The sequence below is a fragment of the Sturnira hondurensis genome, unplaced genomic scaffold, assembly GCF_014824575.4.
Source record: "Sturnira hondurensis isolate 20B ecotype Veracruz unplaced genomic scaffold, ASM1482457v3 Scaffold0013559, whole genome shotgun sequence".
NCBI lineage: Eukaryota > Metazoa > Chordata > Mammalia > Chiroptera > Phyllostomidae > Sturnira > Sturnira hondurensis.
Genome location: NW_028086190.1, coordinates 6,338,532 through 6,361,440, shown reverse-complemented (window position 1 = coordinate 6,361,440; position 22,909 = coordinate 6,338,532). Strand labels below are relative to the sequence as shown.

General features: G+C 43.4%; 1 protein-coding gene across 8 annotated transcripts in view; it reads right to left on the bottom strand.

Annotated features, from left to right (window-relative positions):
- The window catches only part of NFIB (nuclear factor I B), a 235,151-nt gene extending 212,550 nt beyond the window's left edge, over positions 1-22,601 (bottom strand). For 2 of the 8 annotated variants that reach the window (XM_037061952.1, XM_037061954.1), the window contains exons 1-2: positions 13,938-15,115; positions 7,171-7,702 (exon numbers count right to left, since the gene is read on the bottom strand). In XM_037061952.1, coding sequence (XP_036917847.1) covers positions 7,171-7,702; positions 13,938-13,967 — 562 coding nt within the window. In that variant the 5' untranslated portion in view covers positions 13,968-15,115. Of the gene's footprint in view, positions 1-7,170; positions 7,703-13,937; positions 15,117-16,426; positions 16,563-22,169 lie in introns of those variants that run through there. The other 6 variants (XM_037061955.1, XM_037061953.1, XM_037061956.1 and 3 more) reach the window with 6 other exon arrangements.
- Between the last annotated feature and the right edge of the window lie 308 nt (positions 22,602-22,909).

Below are 22,909 nucleotides of genomic sequence, written 5' to 3'. Positions count from 1 at the left end.
TCTAAGTGTTTTATTACAAACTATATATTTACACACAAGAATAGCATGCATTCCCATCTTAGAACATTGCTTAATGTAAATTTTTAGGATTTTTTTGTGTGTGTGTGTGTGGCCTTCAATTCAGCCTCAAGGTTATTCCACCTCATTGGTTAATTGGTAGCCATTTCTTCCAATTTTCTGAATAATATAACAACCAAAAAGCCCAACCATTCAAGTTCCATTAGCCTCACATCCTGTAATGTTCAGTCTAATACAAGCTAATCCCACAGACTCACTCCTCACTACGCACACTTAGTTTTCACAAGTTCTCTGCAGTCTGATGATTTGTTCTCTATGCCAAATCCTAACAACTGAATTCAGTTAAATTAACCACATCACATAATTAGAGTTCAAGGACCCAAGAATGTACTTTAAAATGAGATGACATACCACGCTGCCACAGAAAAGTGAGTGCGCTTAAGAGGAAGCTCCCCTCTTGCTATGCTTGGCACTGAGGCATGCTGCTGTAATAACTTCAGTTTCCGATCGCATAACCACACTAGTCCTTGAGATTTCTAAAAGTATTCCTCCTCCACAAGGATGGAAGAAAAAGTTAGAAAACTTTGCTTTGAACGTTATGGCAAACCATTTGCTCTGCCCCAGTGCACACACTGAAAAACTCCTAAACGTCCCAAGTTCGACTTCCATCAAGTTCAAAGTAGCAAAGGCTATTCTGTGTTACACACGGAGAGGAAACTTCCACCCAAAATCCAGTTTCAGAACAAGGGATCACCCTTGCCTTCGCCCATCATTTTCAGATAGTTGAGGATTTCCTATATTAGTGGGAATTTAATGCTATTCCCACTCTCTGCAGATCTTCAGCTTCACACAAAGCAATAATTATTCCTTTTATTATAAAAACAGTTATCATGGAAGCCACAGGGATGACAGAAATGAGAAGGTACTTAGCTCAACTTTCAGAATTCCAGAGAATTCTGACATGGGCGCCCATGGGGTCTCTCCCTCTTCAGGTGCTCAGATTCCAACCAGCTGGCACAGGTGGGAAGGGAAAGAGCGCTATAAAAAGTTTCTGAAGCCCACTGGTCTAGGTTTTCCATCCAGTCAAGCACAATGACAGTTTATGAGGAAGACTTAGTACTGAGTCAGATATCTTGGACTGTTCTTTCAAATCCTAGTGCCAAATTTCAAGGGGAAAAGTTACTGGAGGATTAAAACTTTAATTTCCTTTTGGCGGTCTCCTTCGAAATTGCAAATTTAGGAAAAAACAAGTAAATAAAAAATCCTACCAAACCTATATTGCATCTATCTGTACATAGACCCCCAATGGACCACTTTAGAAAACAGGAAGTTTAAAGAACTAAAGCAGAGGTGACAGGAGAGCTCCCTGAGTGGCCTGCCCAGCTCCCAGGCTCCAGGCATGTGCCCCAGGGTCAGTGACCCACCGTCTGAGAGACCCAGCCATCATCTTCCGTCACTGCCATTCACAGCTCCCCCCGTTGACCAGTATCCCTGAATGACGGATACCATTTCAGTTCTTTTACATATGGAGTTATTTTGCCACACAAGAGGCATAGTGTACTAAATTGGCAAATCCAAGCATATCACCTAGATGCATATTTTTTAGTACAAAACATGTAGGGCTGTGTCGGGGGGGGGGGAGGGTACCATAACACCGTCACTGGGATATTTTACCGACCTTTGCTGCCTCCAGAAAGTGGGGCACTGCGTATTTTTAAATATTTGAAAGTCATAATTGATATAACCAATGAGCCCCTCCCTTCCCTTTGAAAAGTGAGATCGTATTAACAGCAACGCAAGAGCTTAGTCTGCCACATCGGAACACAGATGCCAAGCTCTCCCGGCTGGCAAGTGGGGCCTCGGAGTTTAACTCTTGAGTCGTCTGGCCATGCTGTCTTATGGCAGGGACATCATGCATGGCACAGAGAGCGAACTTCTGGCCCCTCAGACTGTGTTTTCTTCTTATCAGTGAGAAAACTGCTAAGCATCTTATCTTACAATATACGTTCCCACAAAGGTCTCATTAAGCCGAGGCCTAAGACATGCCAACAAGAGCCCTTCTTTATCTGGTGAACTGCGTGTGAGGCAGAATGCAAACAAATGAGCACTAAAGTTCACGAGTTCAGTCGAGGACAGGATGCTGGATGGGAAAACTGAACAGTGTTCCCCTAAATCAAACATGCTTACAGGCTTTACGCACTCTGAGCATTTCCCAGTGCCAGTACACCTCCTCATCCTAGACAGCAGCCTCATTTTAACAAGTTATGAAAGCTTCGTTTTCCCCATAATGGGAAATACCTGCCAATGAAGTGAAATTTATTAAAATGTTAAAATATGCTACCAACTTGCAAACACTTATCTACTTAAGCGTTTTATACAGAAATAATCACTACCCGAAAAGATGCTAAAAGTCAGTGACTGAAGGAGGAAAATAATTCTTAGCGTTTAACCTCCTTGCTAATGGTATGTGACAACCAGGAAGGATTCGATTTCAAAAACGGTAATGGTTACAGCTTCCCCTGTAAACAAGTCACATTTTTCTCAACTTCAAAAAGTACTTAAATGATCATAATGCTTTATAATAAAACAACAAAAGTTGCCATATAACATGGGATCACAATCTTGAGGATACCATCCGTGAGAGGAAACGCCTCATGATTTCATAAGCGCCATGAAGCTCCTGGATTCTCTTTAAGAGCACTCCAAAACATGTTTCATACGAGTACAAAGTACAGTCCAAAAATCAGTGAGACTGACTTCGTTTAAACTCCAATCAGTTAAATTCATGACAACAGTTACTATCTCTTGAGACCTTCAAACACAGTGTGCTGTGTGATCTCTCTCTCTCTCTCTTCAGAGCCCTTCCCTGCCGCAGAGAAAGCCCAGTCCCCACACCCGCACCCCACCCTGCTTTCTTCTCCTTCAGGCAGGACACTGCCTGGTGAGTCAAGGCCTCCCAGAGGCCAGACTTCCTTCTGTGTAGCCCTTTGGGTAGAACTGCTAATCCTTATTAATTAACGAGATAATGGTGGTTAACTGGAAAGCCATATTAATGCTAACTATCGAGGAAACTTCAACCAAAATTATTTTAGCCTTTTGGTTGCTTTTACTGGTGTGCAGAACTGTGCACTGATAATTTGGCAACATTCTGATGCAGAACTGGAACATTTGGGAGTGAATGATTTATATCAGGCCTTGAAACACAGGTTTCCTCATTAAGGTTTTCTCATTTTTTTTAACTTTTACACTGTTACACATTACTAACTGGAAAGAAAAGTAAGATCCTCTCAACATAGTACCATAAACTCTGCAAGTATGAAAATCGAGGGAACCAAAATCTAAGTAATAAGCAATGATGTGACTGAAAGCAAGAGTCGGTCATAATGGACACATTACATATCACCACATTTGGCTGGTCCTTCGCACCCTCTGCCTAGCACACCCCGCAGCCTACAGTGCACTTACATCCCTGTAAGGTGTGCTGTGCAAGGCTTGCCTGCTTTTTTTTTGTTTTCTTTTGTTTTGCTTTGCTTTGCTTTCATAAATGCAATAACAAAGACAATATGGGGAAAAGGTACCACCTGCCCAGGAATCATTGGACATCTTTAATATCTTTGGGAAAATGGGGGCCATTTTAGAGCTATTTTTTCCCCTTTAAACTGTCACAGTCCTAAAAAATTTTTTTAAACCTAAAAAAAAGGGAAGGGTTTTATATTAGCTAAGGTTTGCTGCAGCAAACAAGCAAGCAGCTTTCATTCAGGGATTGTCAAAAACTTTCCAGTGTGCCCACTGCAATGCGGATGCCAACCAACGAATCAAAGGCATTCAGCAACTAGACAAAGAGGGTCTGATGCCAACCTCGGTGCCACTGGCAACCATTATTGGCATCAAGCACAGTGTCTGCCTTTTTTTTCCCCCTCGCCTGGCACTTCACAAACAAAATGGCGGTTCTTGTAGCAACGAAACAGCCGAGGGGCAGCCCTCTGAATCAATAACATCAAATGATTTTATGGATTTAAACGCAGTTACTCCCAAATGGTGTGTATATTTCAGGTAAAGCAGGATGGGGGGGTTACATAATTTTATAAATGACTATGTTGAACATAACCCTTTACTAATGCAGAAAAATTGAAAAATGGACTCAATTGCGGCCAACCAGGATATAATGCAGAGAAGAAGCTGAGTAACAAAGAGATTTAGCTTTAAAGAAAATGCTGCCTTGCGGCCATGTGATGCAAAAGTCTAATGAACTATATATCAAAAATGATTTCGAAATGCATAAATTTTTCTCCAAACCATACCAGATGCAGATGTAGCCCTATAGCTTGTGTCAAAGCGATAGTAACTCTTTCCACATTTCAAAAAAGATGAGGCTTCTGGGCATGAAGAAGGAAAAAAAAAGTGTGTGGGTTGAACCAAAAGAGAAAGAGGGAAAAAGATAAGCATAGGAAGTTGGTCAACAATGGAACTTTATTATACACTGGTCTTTATTTCATCCTTAGAAAAGATGCAGTTTATGATCTTTTATAAATAACCAAGAGGATTATTGACATTTCCAGATCTGGAAATTGTCAATATATTGTAACATCACTCCACACTGCAATGCGGATGCCAACTAACAAATCACAGGCATCCTGAGCTAAACAAAGAGGGTCTGATGCCAACCCGGGTGCCAGTGGCAACCATCTTTGGCATTCTCACTGTTCTTTCTCGTGTTTTCCTCCCAGCCTTTAGAAGTGGGGCGAGAAAGGGAAAAGTGGGGAAGGTAATTCTGTTGCTTATTCTGTTGCAAACGTAACATTTTTCTTTTCCGATTTTTCTTTCATGTTTTTCTTTGTACTTCTCTACCTGATTTATAAAACAGACTTAGGCGGGTTTTCGTGCACTTAGAGGAGAAATAAAAAGTCCCTGTGGAGATGTGCTGCCTGCCAACTGACTTCAGCCTTCTCTTTTAAGGTGCCTTCATTAATCTACTGCACTACAAAATGACACAATTAACCTTTATTTAACCAAAAAAAAAAAAAGAGAAAAGTTTCGAAAAAGAGAAAACAAAAAAGCATCCTGATGTGATTTTGTTTAAAGCCCCCAGATGTTAAGAAGAAATGATGCACTGGCAGGTAGCAGAGGATGCAAATTAGATGCACAGTGTAAAGTAATGAAAGGTTTTACGATACAGCCTGGAAACAACAACAAAATCAAGGTTTTCTCTGAAAACGTGGTCTCCAAGAGTTGCTTAAAACTTTATGAGGATCACGACTGATGGTGCAATGCAGAAGGCATCTTATGCATTTTTCTTTCTTCAGTCTATCTCCACAAAAGTCAAGGATATGTTCTTTATTGTCAGTTCATCAACCAGGAGTTGGCTGCCTGCCCCGGGAGGGAATGTACATGCGTGCACACCTCCAGGACTAGCCTTCAAGCAAGTTAAAATGTGAGCAGCAGTCAAATGCTTGCAAATCTTCCCTCCACTACACTAAAAAGTTACATGACCCACTTTTTAAAACTTTACTTCTAGCCCCGATTTTCACAACACAGTTACAACACATTTACGGGCAATCCAACACATACGTACAGCCCACCTTAAAATGTCACCTCCTATACAGCTGTCCATCAAATTAAGTGTCATGTGTCAATGAGCTTTTATTTTAGGACACACAGGAAGCAAATATGTATGTTCCTTAAAACATCATTACTTGGAGTTTAATTCTTAAATGCACAGAAATAATAAATGTAAAGTTTTTTTTAAAAAAAGCAATGTATGATGTCCAGCACCATGATTTAAAAGCAAACTAAAAATTTTTAAATTACATTGAGGCATATCTTGAACATTGTATCAAGGGAAGATAAATACAAAAAGCAAATAGTAAGTTACCTAGATTTTTGAGTCAAAGAGTAATTTGGGAGTTTCATCTCTAGATGATAATAAAGTTCATACCAATTTATCAAACCCCACATTTATTTACCGGGCATCAGAGAGCCATCTTCCACCTGACCATCTATAAAGCATTCTCCCTCCTGCCAGGCCAGGCTAGGAAACAACCCACCATCTGCAGCAGATCAAACTTCATCCACTTTGGGCATGCATTTTTTTAATAATGTTTTACTACGGATTGTTGCTAATACAATGACATCTACATCCTGACACAGTGATCTGAAGAAAAGAAATTCTCACCTACTTAAAGAAAACATGTGAAGAAAATAAAATAATAAAGAAACATTTCATCAACTCAAAAAAACACTAAGCAAAAATATCACCTATTTTTGAATTATTCAGGTAACATTTGTATCATTCTCTTTATCAAGGATGTTTTTAAAAAAACAGGTATGGTATGTGGTTTCTGCATTCTTTTTGAGATTAACTTTAAACCAGTGTAACTAGTCAACTTTCTGTTTTTGTTCTGTAAGGAAAGCCGCAACTTTCCTTCTCGGAAAGTTTTATAAATTTACACTCAAGTAAACTAACGTTGTGTGCTCCCAAGTCACTGTGAAAAAATATTACAACAAATTATTTAAACTACAATAATCCATTTAATCTGCAGTGAATATTATACAGTAAAAAGCAGGTATTGGTAGAAATATGTCAATTAAATAAATTGAGGTCTATGTAAAATATACTCTCCAGTGTTGGCTATCCTGAGCATTTTGGAATAGGAAATGTTAATTCTATTTTCAGTGCCATCACACTAGATTCGTGAACAAAGTTCATCTCCCTCATTACATACTAGGCTAGTTAAGTGAGTCTGACTATTCATAAATAAAGTTACGTTTTCAAATTGAGAAAAGATGACGAGGTGCAAGCAATGCAGCCTTAGACAAAACAGTAAAGTGTAACAGACCACATTTTTCAGACTATCCTGTGTCTTTGATAAAGTAGATTATTTCAAAGACATTTGAAAACATATCTTTGTGGTCTTTCTTTAAATGTCCATACCTATCCAGGTGTGAAAGCACCACTTTCATACCTGTCTACTTCCAGGGCTTCCACATAGCAGTGGACACCTGAGAGGAACAGGGCATGCCACCCTGCACAGTGAGGGAGGAACGAGACCTTGGGGCCTTGGGGACCCTTTAACCCAAACCACAGATTCTGTCTGTACACGGGATTCGTGGGCAGTGTTTGAGGTGCGAGAAGAAAGAACAATTTGCTCCTACCTTGCTCCTGCACGTAGTATGCCAAAAACAAATCAAGCTCCTTAACTGATACTGTGATATGATGTGGCTGGACACAAAGTGCTGGGTTTGTGCAATGTGGGGATTTCATGAGCCGCTCTCCATCGGTACTTTCCAAGGGGATGCCTTTGAACAGGATCACCATGACTAGATCCAGACGCCAGACTTTGTCTGCCTGTCGCAGGCAGTCGATTCTCCTAATCTTACCCTTCTGGTCAGGATTGGATAAGACACAGCACGGGTGTTTCTTGCCAGTCACAGTGAGCACAAAGTCCTCTCGGTACTCTTGGCGGATATCTTTGCGCAGTTTGGCCAGCAGCCTGGATGCCCACTTCTGTTTGATTTCAGGCTTTTCGCTGAGAAGCTCATCTTTGACTGCTCTTTCTTCATCCTTTGACATTCGCTTCTCGTGCTTTTTAAAGTACTTGCGTTTCCGAGCCTGTAGGTTGAACCAAGTGTAGGCGATTGCACGGACATGTGGAAGAAGTGCCTCAATGAATGGGTGAAATTCATCCTGTGGGAGACGACAAGGAAAAAGACAACATACATGGTCAGTTTAGCTTTAACGCCTAAAAAAAAATTAAAAAGTCCACTATCCATTCTCAATTCAGTACAGAAAGTTATGCATAAAAATAACACTCTTTTCTTATTTAAAATGATCAAGAGTAAAACAAGAAGAAAATCAAGTGTACCAAGCCGCCCCTTTTCCACCAAAATTCACGGGCTGATTCTCCCTCCTACAAAGAAAATAAGGTTTATATTTGTATTTTCATTCGGGGTCTATCCCCCTCATTCCCACCATGCATCTTACATTCTTTAAAACGTAAGCAGCCAAGGCGCTTGGCACCTAATTTAATATTTAAATACTGGATTGACCAACTAACACTATGCAGTACCATTTTACAAAGAACACAGTGAGGATTTTTTTTTTTTTTAAATCGGAGCAGAGCTGTTCAGAAGGCAGGAGCAGTGCCACAGTTCATTCCTCTTCTCTGTGGCACAGAAACACAAAGCATATAGATGCTCAGTGTAATGCCACACAGTTCCCGCTTTTGGAGCATGCTCTCAGCAAGAGGCTGCTGGTGGCACAAAGAGCATGCGCCATTAAACTTGATCCATTTTCTTATCAAACGTCCAACATTCCAACACTAAAACAGCCCCATTCCAAGAGTGGTAACTAGAGAAACCGGTATACAGTGAGGGAAAGTGGGCAAAGGACACAGCTTGGCGTATCAGTGTCCTGAACAGAAGGTTTCCATACTTTCAGCAGGGCATTCGCTCCCTCCACCACCACCACTAGCCCTCCCCACACACACACACACACACACACACACACACTCATACTCAACACTTCCCAGCTCCCTTGCACACACACTCTCTCTTGCATTTTTAAATAAAAGTTTCTAAAGTTGAAAATAAAAATTACATGACTGTTCTTACAGCAGCTTTTCCTATACAGTCTAAAGCCCCACAGACTTGGTTAATTTGTTAACCGATCATACGAGTATGGCAATTATTCTAAACCCCTTAAAAATCAATCTGAGCTGAACAATGAAAAATGGCAACTTGGCACCAACTTTACATTCTTTGTGTCTCTGCAGGCGGTGGCAGGGTGACACCAAGAGTGCACCCTGGTCACTTACTGCTTTTGTGGAACCAACACAATTCATTTGCTGTGCACATGGACTCTCAGGCAGGGCCGTGGGAGCACGTATGCATGTGCCTGTGAATCGGCACGTGTACAGATCCACAGTACCCAGCCTCTGAATTAAGTGGTTTTACCTTAGGCTCTGGCATTTTTTCCTGCCTGTTTCATCTAAGCCTTTTTCAGGGAAGGGAAGCACAAGCAGATCATCTTTACCTACAACTATTTCAAGTTACTTCCCAAAGCAGTCAGTGTTTCATTATCTCTTGCCATATGTAAAACCTGTCTCATAAGCTCAGGGGGAAAAAAGCCCTTAACCTATTTTTTAAAATTCTTTCTAAGAGAGAGAGATTGTGATTTGTTGTTCCTCTTATTTATGCAGTCATTGGCTGAGTCTTCCATGTGCCCTGATCGGAGATCGAACCTGGAACCATCACCCATTGGGACAACACTCTAACCAACTGAGCTACCTGCAGGGCCCAAAGCCCTTAACACCTGGTGCACGCATGCTGCATGCACGTAATAGGCCAAGATCTCAAGCAAAGAAGAATTCCCACCACAGCCACTTTTCTGGTCACATTGACTGCACTGTCACCCCAGCCAGCCACAAAATAACTTTCTCTCACTGATCATATCCCAAGTTAGAATTCGCAGACTAGTGATGGCCACCCTGAACTACATGGAATAAATTCTATTTAACTGGCTGACTGATGAATTCCATTAGGTCAAAATGATGAAAGAACAACTAATGACACTTTAACAAAGAAGGTGGCCCGCAAATCCCACGTAGTTAGGAGTCCATTTTTATGATGAGACTCAAAGTTTCAGTACTAAAGACTGCGGCATGTTAGCCGTTTGCAGTTCAGAAAAGGAAGACATGCATGTCCGATCCAATCAATGGTGCAGTTATCAAGTGTTTTAACATATTGCCGTAAAATGTTCCTATAGCAGAACATGTATAAATCAAAATTTTATAACAATACAGAATACAGATGATTATATCACAGCATGAGGCAAAAACAAATGCCACGGAGGAAATCATTAAACCGATCAGTAGTTTCCAGCAGAGATTTGAACAATTCAGTTACTATGAGAGCACATTAAACTAGGCCATGGAAAGAGTTAAACCACAATCTGTTCTTTGTGTGGGAAGGCAGCCCTGCTCACAGCAACCACAGCCCATGATAAGACCTCCCGATCGCCATCCACTTTCTGATGCCATGCTTTCAGCTTCCACTGTAACTACAAAAACTTTGTTTATCCCCCTTAGAAATATATGCAAAAGGAAACCCTGCTCAAGGAAATGTGGATTGAAACATGCTCTTGGAACTCACTTCCTATATATAATCTGACTTTTACTAGGATTTATTGATATGACTAAAAAAACGCACATATGAACACTCATAAACTAAAAATTTGAGAATGTAAAGAGTACATGGGGAGGCAGCTTTGTCTCACTCATTTTACCCTTGCCATGCTTTAGAGAAGCAAAATTATTTTAACAAATACCAAACAATGTGGGAACTCCTAAGTACTTATATCCTTAAGTACTATGTTCAGTGACATTTCATTTTCTTATAAGACAGCGAACATACTTTTGATTAAATTTGTGTTTCAAATCATCTGTCATGTAACATATCTCAAAATCTTAATTAATTATTTTAAAAATCAAAGTGCAAGTTGAAGGTTGAATTTGGAATTTCTGAGCAAAGGCACACAAAACAATGTTTTTAAAATTTACCTTGAGCTTTTCACCAGTGCTGCTAATGTTTTAAAACATACTTTTAAAAAATTATTATTGTTAAATAGCAGTAGCGAACTTTTGCCCACAAAGTTGCCCTAATATCTTTCAGGGCTTTTTTATTATGTGGATTCCATTCAAGTGAAACACTTACTGATAAGGAAACATATCCTCAAAAAAAAAAAAAAAAGATGACAAGTAGAGGTCTGCTGTGTCATGTACATTTCTGTCCATTTCTGCATTAACACGCCTAAAATGTCATCTCCTAAGCGCAATTGTTTTCTAATGCTAAATTGCAATATACTTTTAATAATTTGAGGTGACATAAATATGGAGCATAGTGACTGTTCATAAAAAAATGATTAAGGTATTCAAATGTCCTAATTAATAGCTTATCAAAATAACACTCTAAGCAATGATGAAGATGATTTTTTAAAGTACAGCATATTAAGTGATATAAGATCTAATGGCTCGATACTAATATGGCACATTGCTTTTTTAGAATTTTTATTAAAATACACTGAAACTCAGTAATTTTCTTTTAAAACTTCCTTTAGTTTAACTAAATTGATAATATAAATAATAAATTGCAAGTTTCAAATATAAAAGCTAACAGTCCTGATTCCACTAAAAACATTGATTTTTCTTCACAGAAACAATGGTTCCCATGAAAGGAGTGGAAAATTAGACCAGTCTAGATGTTACTGAATAAATACTAGATGTTCTTGGGGCATTGCTATTTAACAATAAACCATTTAAAAATGTAACTAAAGAACTTGAAGGACAATGGAAAAATCAATGCAATCATAACCAGTGAAAGTTATATTATTAAGCATTTACATTATTTTTAGAAAAACCAAATATTAAACCATATATCACAGTCCTTAATTTTCCACTTATATCTGATTCACACTGATGTACAAATACTGATTTATATTGATTCACTGATACTTTTTGCATAACATTTTGCTACATATCAACTCTAACTGTGTCTCCTTTGGAACTAAAATTCTTTCTAAAACATAGATACTTTATATCAACAACTAAAACACTTTATAAAGTTTTCAACCAATTAAGAATGTTTCTCTATTTTGTATTTAAAGATCCCCCCAAAATGTTTTGCTACAATTATAAGATTCTTCCAACACAAAACCAAATTATTGATCTGATGCAACAGCTAATGTATCCATACTTTTGCAACACTTTACATTACTTACAAAGTCACATAGAAATTATTATCTAAGTGAGAATTCTAAAGCTAAAAATGCCTTCTCTAGTATAGGCCTTAAATCCCCAGAGCAATTTTAATACATTATCTCACATTAGATTTACATTATTAAAACAGTAGAGGATATTAGTCATCATGAATTAGGGTTGGTAAGTATGTATTCTTGAATACTAATATGATAACTGAATGATGATGCAGTATAGGCTACTAATATTCCATATGTCACAAAGCTGCAACTTTATTTTTAACATACACAAATGAAGATAAAGTTAGTGACTTTTCAATCCACGTTTAGAGGAAACCAAAAATGCAACGCACGTAAACCACTACCAATGCTCTAAGAGGCCCAGGTTGGAAACAGTACAGAAGAGTAGCCCTGTACAGGTGAGACTGAGTTAGTACTTTGTAAACATAAAGCTTGCCTCGATTCGCTTTGTTTGAATGATAATGTATTTTTTATATTTTTTACTTCAATAATTTATGTAAAAATAGTACCAAATGAAGTTTGCCAGAAAGAGAAAAAATTCCTGATGATGGGTAATATGAAAGGTAACTTTTACAACTGAAGGAAATTCGTTATACCTGAAACAGTTCAATCATTGTCTTTATTGGTCATTATTTCCAGCTTTTAAAGGACAAATAGCTCAGTAACTCATTTTTCCAGTTTTGTTAAATTAAAGTGTACGTTTACTTGCTGAAAATAGCCATATCTAAGTTAATCATACTCAGATGCCAAACAAAATATAAACAATAAAAAATGTGTCAGCCAAAAAGCTACAGGACTGTATCCAATCACTGAATAAGCCTTATCATTGTTTTCATCTTCATTCACAATTTATGAATGCCTCCGTCCTTTTGAATCACAATGGCTTCTAATTGTCATACAATTGAAATCTTAATCATTTGTCTATTATAAAAATTCATCATCGTGATATTGGATTTTTTAAAGAATTTTAACACACAAGACGAAGCGACACCTCTGTAACTATTTGTTATGCCAATATCAAAGTACATGGTTATCAATTACCAATGATGCTACATTCTCCTAAAAGCTAAAGCGCACTGTCCCACACCTTTAGAAGTTTAAAATACTCCTTCAAGTAACAACTCTGGGCTAAGATATTTAGTTAGTTCTTCAGTTGGTTGGTCAGCTGGTCAGCGATAAAAACTACCCCAGGTGAGTGTGTCCTATCTCGACACTTTTCTATTTTACCGTCTGATTTAGAGTTGTACAAATTCTGTTCCTTAAAGAAGTAGAAAGCCAGGTTTTTTATATCATTGTTCCTAAAGTCTTGAGACAATTTTCAAAGTTATTTTTTTTAATGACTTTGCTTTTCCAGAATTACTTTCTGCCTTGGGAGCTACACCTAAATATTGTCAAATGAACAGGTCTCCACGAAATGAACATCTTCTAAAAGTCCTTAACTTTCGCCACGACCAACTAATTGGTGTCAAGGTAAAGACCACCTTTGTGGCGTGTTCACTGTAAACCTCTAAATGCAGATCACATCACGAAAGACCAGCGTTTTAGATCCCCAAATTAAGCAAAGGAATGAGTCCCCAAACCACAACCTCTGACTGGCTTCGTCGCCGGCCACTGCCTGCAGCGAAGTCCAAAGGCGCCCGCAAGGACTCGTGCTTGAATCCCCTCATCCAAGTTCACTGGTTGTTTATAAGGGTTGAGTCCCCCACCTAAAGCTCCTCTAAAACTGAGCCTGCCTCAGGGCGCGCGTGAGCGACTGAGAGGGATGGTGGGCACCCCAGGCAGGGGCACCTCGACGCAGCAGGGACTTAGGGGGCCGCGCCCGGGCTAGCTCTCCTCTGCCCGGGTCCTGCCCAAGGTCGGCCTTCTCGTCCGGCCCAGCCGCCCTGGCAGCACGCGGGCGCCCGCTCTGTATGCCCAGAGTGCGGGGCTGAGCGCGCGCGGTGGCCGTGGGCTAGGGGCCGTGCACCGGCTCCCGCGCCGCCGGGTAAATCCCGACGCAACTCCCGGCCACTTTTTCGAGAGACGAGGGTTGCGGAGGTTAACTAAAGCCTTTAATTGTCCGCAGATGAGAGCAACAAAACAAAACAAAACAAAACAAAAGGCTTTTCTGGCTAGAGAGAGAGCTTGAGAGAGCGACCGAAACATGTACCTGAGTGAGACAGATGGGAGAATACATCATGACTTCGCCTTAAAACGCACTTTCCCGGAGATGCCCAAGAAAATCTTCGAGAAGCAAAAATTTCATCTATTCATTTTACAGTCATCTGAGCCCCGCGATGCGATCAATCAGGACGGGGTCTGCGCTGGATTACCGCAACTTCACAGCAAACCCAGTCCTCCTTAAATAGCCAAAGATTCAGGTTCACTCGGCGTGCTAGATTTCCCGGGGTGAAATCCAATCTACAGTTCTAGACCTCTTGCAGTTCGAGCGCGCTGGCGGTGCTCGCCGAGGCCGCCGCAGCCGCAGCCGCCGCCGCTGGTGTGGGTTGCTTTTCGCCTGGGTTTGGGGATTTGTTTTCTGTTTTGCAGTTGTTGATGTTGTTGGGAGCTAGGCAGTGCGCGAAGGTTCGATGCGGGTTGGATTGGGTGGTGGTTGGTGGTGAAATGCTTTTTTAAAAAAGGCGGGGAGGGGGGCGCGGGAGAGAGGGCGGGAGGAAGAGCGAAGAGAATGTGTCACCGCCCTAGGAAAGTTCAAGGTTACAGCCCCGAGCTATGCGGCAGGATCCCCGACTGGCGATCGCAGCGAAACTTTGCTGCGAGCCGACCATGTGTATGCGCGAGAGGGAGCGTGTGCGAGTGCGCGCGGGTGGCGGGGCGCGCGCGGGAGAGGGCCGGGGTGGGGGCGGGGTGGGTGGAGGAGAAGGGAGAGGCCTGGGTGAGGGAGGGGACTTGAGCGCAGGTCTCCCGGGTGGAAGAGGCTCCCGGCGCGCCGTCCCCGGCTGCAGCCGCCGCCGCTTGCGCCGGCTCCTTCTAGCCCGCCCGGCCGCCCGCCTCTCCACACGTCTGACCCGAGAGAGCGAGAAGGCTGCTGCTGCCGCCGCTGCCCAGAGCCCAGGGGAATCAGAATAAGCTCCTGAAAAATCCCAAACGATAAATCCCGCTCTCCCGCTCGGCAACAAACTCCTTTCTGCTCTGGGCTCTTTTCCCCCTTCCCTCTGTCGCTTTTTTTCCTTGCAAAACTTGTAAGTTGAAAAATTCACCGGTTCCACCCTCCGGACCCCGCTCGAGCTCTCTCCAAATCAGACTTAAGGATTGTTTTATTATTTAATTACACAATCATCGCTTTACTCCTCCTCCTGCAAATGCGCATTCCTTTTGCACCAGCCTCTCCACACCCCCCGCCCCCCACCTTACTCCTCCTCTTGCTTCTCTCCCTCCCTCTTTTCTTCTCTTTCTCATTTGTTAAAGGTTTCGTATCAGTGCAACAGAACCATAAGTTGTTGTTTTTTTTCCAAAACTGATCTTTCGGCCCTTTACGCAAATCCCGTACCTTCCCCACACCACACACACACACACACACACGAAAACCCGCCCTGGAAGAGAAATTTCGGTGCTCGCTGCGGACTCTTTAAGCAGCGGGGACATCCGAGTGGGAGAAACACTAAGCCGGTCTGGGCCCGCGAAAGGAACGAATGGAAAATTCCCTCACACCCTGGCCGCCCTGGGGCCCGGGCTGGGGCGCCGACTCTCACACCCCGGGCGGGCGCGGTTCGCCAAACCCGCCGGCTGAAAGGAGGAGGGGGAGGCTTGGAGGCGGGGGCCTGAGCGAACTTGGGCTCAAGTAGTTGGGGCGCGCCTGTGCGTATGGAGGCGGGGTCCGCCGGGGTCTCCCGCGCGGGGGCCCGCGCCCCGGGGCTGCTACTCCGAAGCGGCGCGTAGTGCTTCGCCGAGGCTTGCGGCCCTCCCTGGGGTGCCCAGTGCACGTGGCCCAGCTCGGAGTGGGAAGGACCCGGCTGAGCCGACGCCGCCTCCCCCTTCTTTTCCTTCCCTCCCGCAGCCCGCTCCGCTCTCTTCCTCCAACAGCCCCCACTGGCTCGCTCCCAATCCCCACCCCCAAATCCCGGAGCCGGGGCGCCGGCGGAAAGCGGCTCCCTCCGCGCTGGGGTGCAGGCTGGGCGGGGCCGCGGCGCGCCCGGGGCTGCGGAGCGGGCGGGTGAGCGAGCGCGCGCGCGCGGGGTGGGGGGTGCGTGTGCCGCTACTGCCCTGCAGAGGCGGCCGCGCCCGCTTCGCTCCCGCGCGGAGGGCCTCGCCCCCACCCGGCCGCCGTTTGTCGACCGCTCGCCGCAGACCCCAAGTGAATGAACTTGATTTCGGGTCTTCGGCGGGTGGAGGTCTGCCTTGCATTTTTTGTACCCGCGCACACCCTCCCCGGCGCTCACACAGACACACGCACACCGCCCCCCAAATTCCGGTGTTCGGCAAAGGGTGGGTGGGGAAGAGGTGGAAGCTACAGCCGCTCAGACAATGGAGCGGAAAAGTGAGTGCCAGGGACTTCGCGGCGACCGCGCCGGGGGCTGCCTGGGACGGCGGGGGCCGCGGGCGGGACTCGGCTGCCCAGCCCCAGTTCGGACCTCCGCCGCTTCCAACTCTGCCGTTGGGGTGTTTCGAGGTTCTCCCCTGGTACCCCGTTCCTCTTACCCCGTCTCCCTCCATCTGGATTTTTTCCTCAACTTTCTCCCCTCTCGGTCTCACCGGCTTCTGCCCATCGTCCCCCCCTTCAACTCCCCTCGGCGGACCTGAAGGAACCGGTGACTTTTCCTTCACCGAGTGGGAGTTATCCACATCAAGCATTTCACAACGACACATCAAGAAAAGTAGGCAGGTTCAAGTCAACCATGAAATGGTCACTTTTTAACCCCGTCCTGTCCTCATTAGGGAAATGCTCAAACACAGTCCGTTTTCAAAGAGCGCTCTTAATGAGGCGAGCTTGCCAAGTCTACCAGCTGCAGCCCCCGTAAACCTCGAGTCCAAAGAAGAAAGGCGCTTGGGGGTGGGAATTCGAGGCCGGGGAGAGGGGGGCGGTGGATCTGGGAAGACAGGTAAGGTCAGGGAAATTTCGAGAACTCCCGAGTTAACCCTTTAGGGCGCACACCCCTGGGAGCAGCCTCCTGCCCCCGCCCCCCAGAGGCAAACCCTCCTGCCGGCGTTCTAACCACGCTAACTTCCTTTGTGTGGACCATTTCTTCTTTTTGAAAAGCCAGGATAAAGTTGACAGTCTTTATAGATGAAAGAAATGAGGTCACCAGCGGGGTTAATCCAAATAAATACTGATTTCTCTCCCTCAGAAAAATTGTAGGCACTCTCAGTTTAAACGTTAAAAAAAAATCCCAAGGCATCCCTTCGTACTGTACATTACTGCGTTACACTTCGTTCCTTTTCTCACCGTCGAACCCGAACCTGGGAGGGGGGAGGGGCGGGGAAGCTCTACTGATAATACCAGCTTTAACTACTAGAGTTTCCCTTTGTACAAATATTCAATTTAACTGGAGTTAATTTACCATAAAAGACATTCCCTTTGGCACAAATGCACTCATGTCCTTGAACACACCTCTTTGAATGCCTGGACTCACAGAAACCATTATTTTTCGGGGTCTCTTTAAAAAATCGAGTGCCCATCTCCCTTTCTCTCCCTCCCTTCTCCCCTCCCTCCTCGCCACACCACCCCCAGTGAAATGCTGGCACCCAGAGAGCACTCCTTTCAGCCAAAGATCCCAGAACCAGCCGCTGTCCCCTGGCAAAAGAGGCCCAGTGCTGAGCCCTGGGCAAGTGTCTGCAGACATCGCCGCCCCTCCTCCCTGATGACTTTCCCTTACCAACAGAAATCATTTCCTTCTGCCACCAAAACTAGGTTGCATCCAAAAGTTTCTCACAAGCTTAAAAGAGAGAAATGAAAATTGACAACCGTTACACAGAAGAGCCCACAAAAGCTGCAGCAGCAGGAAGGGTGAAGGAGCAGCAACAGACACAGGTAAGACCCCAGAGAAGTGAAGACAGTCTGGGGCCTCCCAGGCCTATCACTTAGGGGTTCAAATCTCTTTCAGGTGCTCTGTTTGTAGGGCGCTTATGGTTGGATAGTTTCATGGGTACAGCGGATGCTTGGTAGTTTGGGGTTTTGATTTGTTTCCAAAAAAAAAAAGGAAAATGAGAAAGGAGTAATTTTGATGTGGGGAAAACCAATATAGGGAGGAAGAATTAGCAAGAGACATCCCCACAGAAAGGTTATAGGGTGGGTGTTCAGTTTGTGTGGTTTTGTCTGTCCTCTCAGGCCTTGGAGCCACAGGCAGGATGGCTGACACCCCCCACAACACTGCTTCTTGTCCAGCCTATGCCAAGGTCACTGCAGGCCTTCCCAGGATGAACTCTAAGAGAGCCTTTGTAAAGACTGACTGGTGGATTTGCATGTGTGGGACATCTGGCTTCTCTCAGCACAACACTAGTCCTCCACTATCTTTGGTTGGAGAAAAACCAATCTCTTAAGTTCCCAGAAGAGAAGAAAAAGGAAGTAGGAAAGTATATACATTTTAGCCACTTTCCTTTTTTCCCAGTGTGTCTGTGCCATGGTATTAAGAGTGATTTTAAAGTATCACTGAAAAGCTTCTGATACTGTAAAAATGGGCGAGCCACTTCTCGGACATTGGTACCTACCTCTCCTAAATTCTGTCCTTTTTCCCACACTGATACGCTTAGAACAGCTGGTATGACAGGCCAGTTTCATTCACCCCAAACCCTGGCTTAAGGAGCTAGAAAGAAGGGAAAGTTTCCTGCCGCAACAGAAAATCTGATATTTCAGAATTCCTAAAGAGTTCCTCCCTGGATCATCTATTACCTGCCACCTTATAGGAGAAAAAAGTTTCATTCCTGACAGATAGTTTATTGATTTCCAGAAGTAAAACCAGTGTTTCAGATGACTAGATTCTTCAAAACTCAGTTGCATAATTGTAAAAACTTCATCAGTGTTTGCCCCATTCTAGCCTTTCACTGACCTCCAGAGAGGAGTTTGACATCTCAAGTATCTCCTAATATTGATCTTCTTTTAACCTTCTCCCTTCTACAGAAACTCCGTGACAGGTTGAAAATCCTAGGCAGTTTAGGAAAAAGTTTCTTGGAGCTTAACAAAGCTGTCATTCTCAATACATCGGATGACATTTTTTTTCTCTTGCATGTGATTTGAGGGGAGGCTCAATAATTGCACACACACCCTGGCTTCATTGCCAATATCAATATTTTAAAACTAAATACAAAAGACACAGATGACCTCCTGACCCCAGGAAATAGGCCTGCGAAACTGCAAGTATCCACCACACCATGCCCAGGGACCTTCCTTCTTCCAAATAAACCACAAAAAAGAATGTGTAGCTAGCTTGGAAAACACAGTTTTATATCCACAAGCAGGAACACCAAAAAGCCTCTCAAAAACGCTTATATAAACAACCAACAAGTACTGAAATTGCCTGCACTTGATGGGAATTACAAAATCATGCCCAGCTCTCTCAGCCCTTAAACTACTACTGTAAAATGAGGGTAGCAATTTTTTCATACCAGAAAATTCACAACCTGTTGGACTCCCCACCCGACCCCCACCCCTATTGCCAGGGCTTTGCCTTTCACTGAAATGAATAAGTAACCATGAACTTTTTCCCCTCCTCTGGGAGCTGCTTCATGTCCCCTGAGGACAAAACTAAATGAGAAAAATGACGTTGTTAATAATGTTGCCGAAATGCCTGTACTCGACTGTTTTAAAAAAAGTGTCCCACTTTGTGTGCCTATGTTTCAGGCACACTTATAAGCTATGACTGAATCAAAACACCGACTGAGCCAGATCCCCATTAGCCATTTCCACTTCTCTGCAGAGATGAGGCCATTTCATCAACAGAGATTCCCAACTTCTGAAGACATTTGATCCCCAGATTACAAAGTCAGCAGTTAGTTGCTAACTAACTAACTTTTGCATGGTTTATTTTATGCTTTGAAAATGACGGTAATAATTGCCTTGCTTCACTCGCGATACTTCCAAAGTTACATACACTCGCACAGTCTCTTCTCTGCGGATACTGAGATGTAGTTACTGTCCTTTTTCAAAATAGCTGAATTTTAAAGTAAAACTATACTGTCATTTTATGTCTACGTGTAAATTGACTTTCGCTGCTCACTACACATGCACACGTGACATGACAACAGATTAGTTTTAAGGAGATGTTTAGGAAGCTTTATCCAAGATGGCCAAGTAGTCATGGCATATGGGAGGTGTAGAAAGTTCACTGGAAATCAATGCAGACTTTCTGCACCCCCATCTCTAATTCTTCCCTTGAAAGCTGACATTCTATTTGAGAATCAAAACAATGCATAACAGAATGGTGTATTTTAACTTTCAAGTTAAAAATTAGCAATTACAGAGAAAAGACAAAAAATGGGGCCTATACAAAATGTTTGTACAGTGAAATCTATCTCAGAAATGTACCTGAAATTTTTTAACCCAGTAAGTTAATATCAAAGCAATAATATTGTCAAATTGTGTGATGTCACAAGCTCCAAAAAGAAAGTTACAGATATTCATGATATCACATTCATTCATAATTATGCTGCTGCTCCACTTGACCCTATTAAAATTAAACGGATGACTATGTCTGCTAAAAAATTAAAAGAATTTATTTTGGACATCAGACAATGAAACTGTCACCATTTATTGTATGAAACGCTCAGCTAATCAATTTCCTATTAAACACAGCTTTCAACAATAGTCAGCTTTTAAAAAATTCATCGGGGCCAGTAAAAACCTTTTCCCAGTGCACAAGAATGCAGTTCCAACCACGGAGGATAATTACCCTTCTAATACTTTTATTACCCAAGCACTTTTTCCTGTGTTCCCCATCAGTTAGGCAGGAATCTGCAGTATATTGTATCAGTGAGTTGAAGTGCTTGACCTTTGCCCACATATGATTTAATAGGGACTTTTCAGCGCTGGAGCTTTCTCCAGCTCTCATACCATTAAATGAAAACATCAAACCTCAAATGTAAAACTGGAAACCACAACGTTTTGTGTTTCACAACTCTTAGCAGTTTTTAGTTAGGCTGCTTAAAGGTCAGCTTCTTCCCCTAACAATGCTCTCCCCATACAGTAAATGTACTCAAAAGTCACAGATTCTGATTTTGATTAAATCTTGAACTCCCCAGTCAGATACACACGTGCACCCTGCTTATTTACACGTGCATTCTTTCCTAACCACATAAGCATGCATGTATGATTTCCTGGATTTATTCCATATTAGAGCTAATTTAAATGTCTGTTCAAGTATAGGTTCAAAAGTTAACTTTTTCCCGCCTGTTGGAAAGTTAAAATTACAAAGAATGGTGCTACAAGATCCGTTCAAAGAAAGTTAGAGCTAATCTTGTGTATTTTGGCGCCCTTTCCCTGCCAGCTACTGTACTTAGGGGGGAGGAGGAGGGAACTTGGAGATCTAGTCTGTCCCGTCTCAAGTTCAATGGCAGTTCTTCTAACCGGAGGAGAAGATGGCCATGTTCACAGCCCTAATAATAATTCCAATCACGCCACTTCGGCATCTTGTGTCAAAGTCGAAACTGGCTTCCCCGCCCCCTTCAACCTGAAAGCTGCCAAGTCCTCACACATTTTGCATTCAACCACAACTTAATGGATGGGATATTGTGCATTAAAATGTGTCCCAGACATGCTGGCGAAGAGAGGACAAGGGAAAAGGGAGACATGCACACACACACACACACACACTTAGAAGGGAAAAAAAATCCTACAGCAAAAGAGCAAAAACAGCAGCGCAGGAGGGGGGAAAAGTTTTACCAGGAGCGGGAAGAAATCCATCATAATCTTTTTTTTTAAGTGGTGGGGTGGGGGAGGAGGAGGGCTAACAATTCAGTCCTGCTTCGCAATGAACAGAGCTATATAGTACTACCCTCACTTAAGAGTGTATTTTTAAATGAGAATATATAACAAAGCTGTGCATATTCACCTTAAAATGAAGAATGCCGCAAAAAGAGAGAATAGGCTACAAGATACAAATGAAGTGTCATCTGTACAGTAACTTTCTCCAAAACTGGGGGAGGGTAAAGCAGGAAGTTAAAGCCGGGGAAAAATGCTACATTTCACCGTTTGGACTCACAACATTATCCATTGATTCCTGCCATAAAAGTAGTAAACATAGACTCAAATTGACAAAGCTTAAAAAAATACATGTTTTCATTAGGTCTGGAAATCCAGTACTATAGCTCAACCAGTAAAGCAGAAATAACACTTAGGTAAAACATTCAGTTTACAAAGTACAAACAGGAAAAAATCTGTGTCTGAGGTGGAAGAGAGTGCAAGGGACGGACAAAACAAGGAAATAAATCCCATCATTTGAAAGCCACATACCATCGCACTGTATTGCACTAAGTAAGAGATCTTGAATCTGTAACAGAACTCTGGGCCGCTGACTTCACGTGTCTCAGGTACGGTTTTGTGGATTTTTCTCAAGGGTTGTTTTGGTGTCGCTTTTTGTGTTTAAAAATTTTTTTAAAGGCAATCCGGGAGTAGTCTTTTATTTTTTTTTTAATTATTGTTTCTGTAATGCCACAATTCTTGACCCCAGAAGAAAAGGCGGTAAAAGTCAAGTCTTAAAAGCAGGCAGTCAGTCCCTCAGTCTGTCTGGATATCCAGTTTTCCTTCCTCTTACTTGCAGAAGACTGTTTTTCTTGGTTAACTTGAAAGCCGTCCAGAGTGTGTATGTGTGCGTGCGTGTGTTTGCTGGGTTTTATTGTTGTGTTAGCAAGACTGTTCTAGGGGTGGGGGCTGACTCTCCACCCGGGCTGCGGGCAGATGCAACCGCGCGCCCGCAGGGTTGCGCATTCGCCCTTCCGCGCCCCCGGATTGGCCCGGTCGGCGGCGGGGCAGCCCCGGAACCGCCACCCGCCCGCGCACCCTTTCTGCGCTCGGTCGGCCGCCGCCTCCCAGGCTTCTCTTTCTCCCGCTCGCCGCCCGGCCCGCCCCGCCCCGGCGGGCCTGGGCGCGCGGGAAGCGCGGCTCTCCGCTTCCGCCTGGCGGCGGGAAGGAAACCGAAAGGAGGAGCCCGGGGCTGGCGCGCAGCGATGCATATTCATCAGGTCACCCGCGGC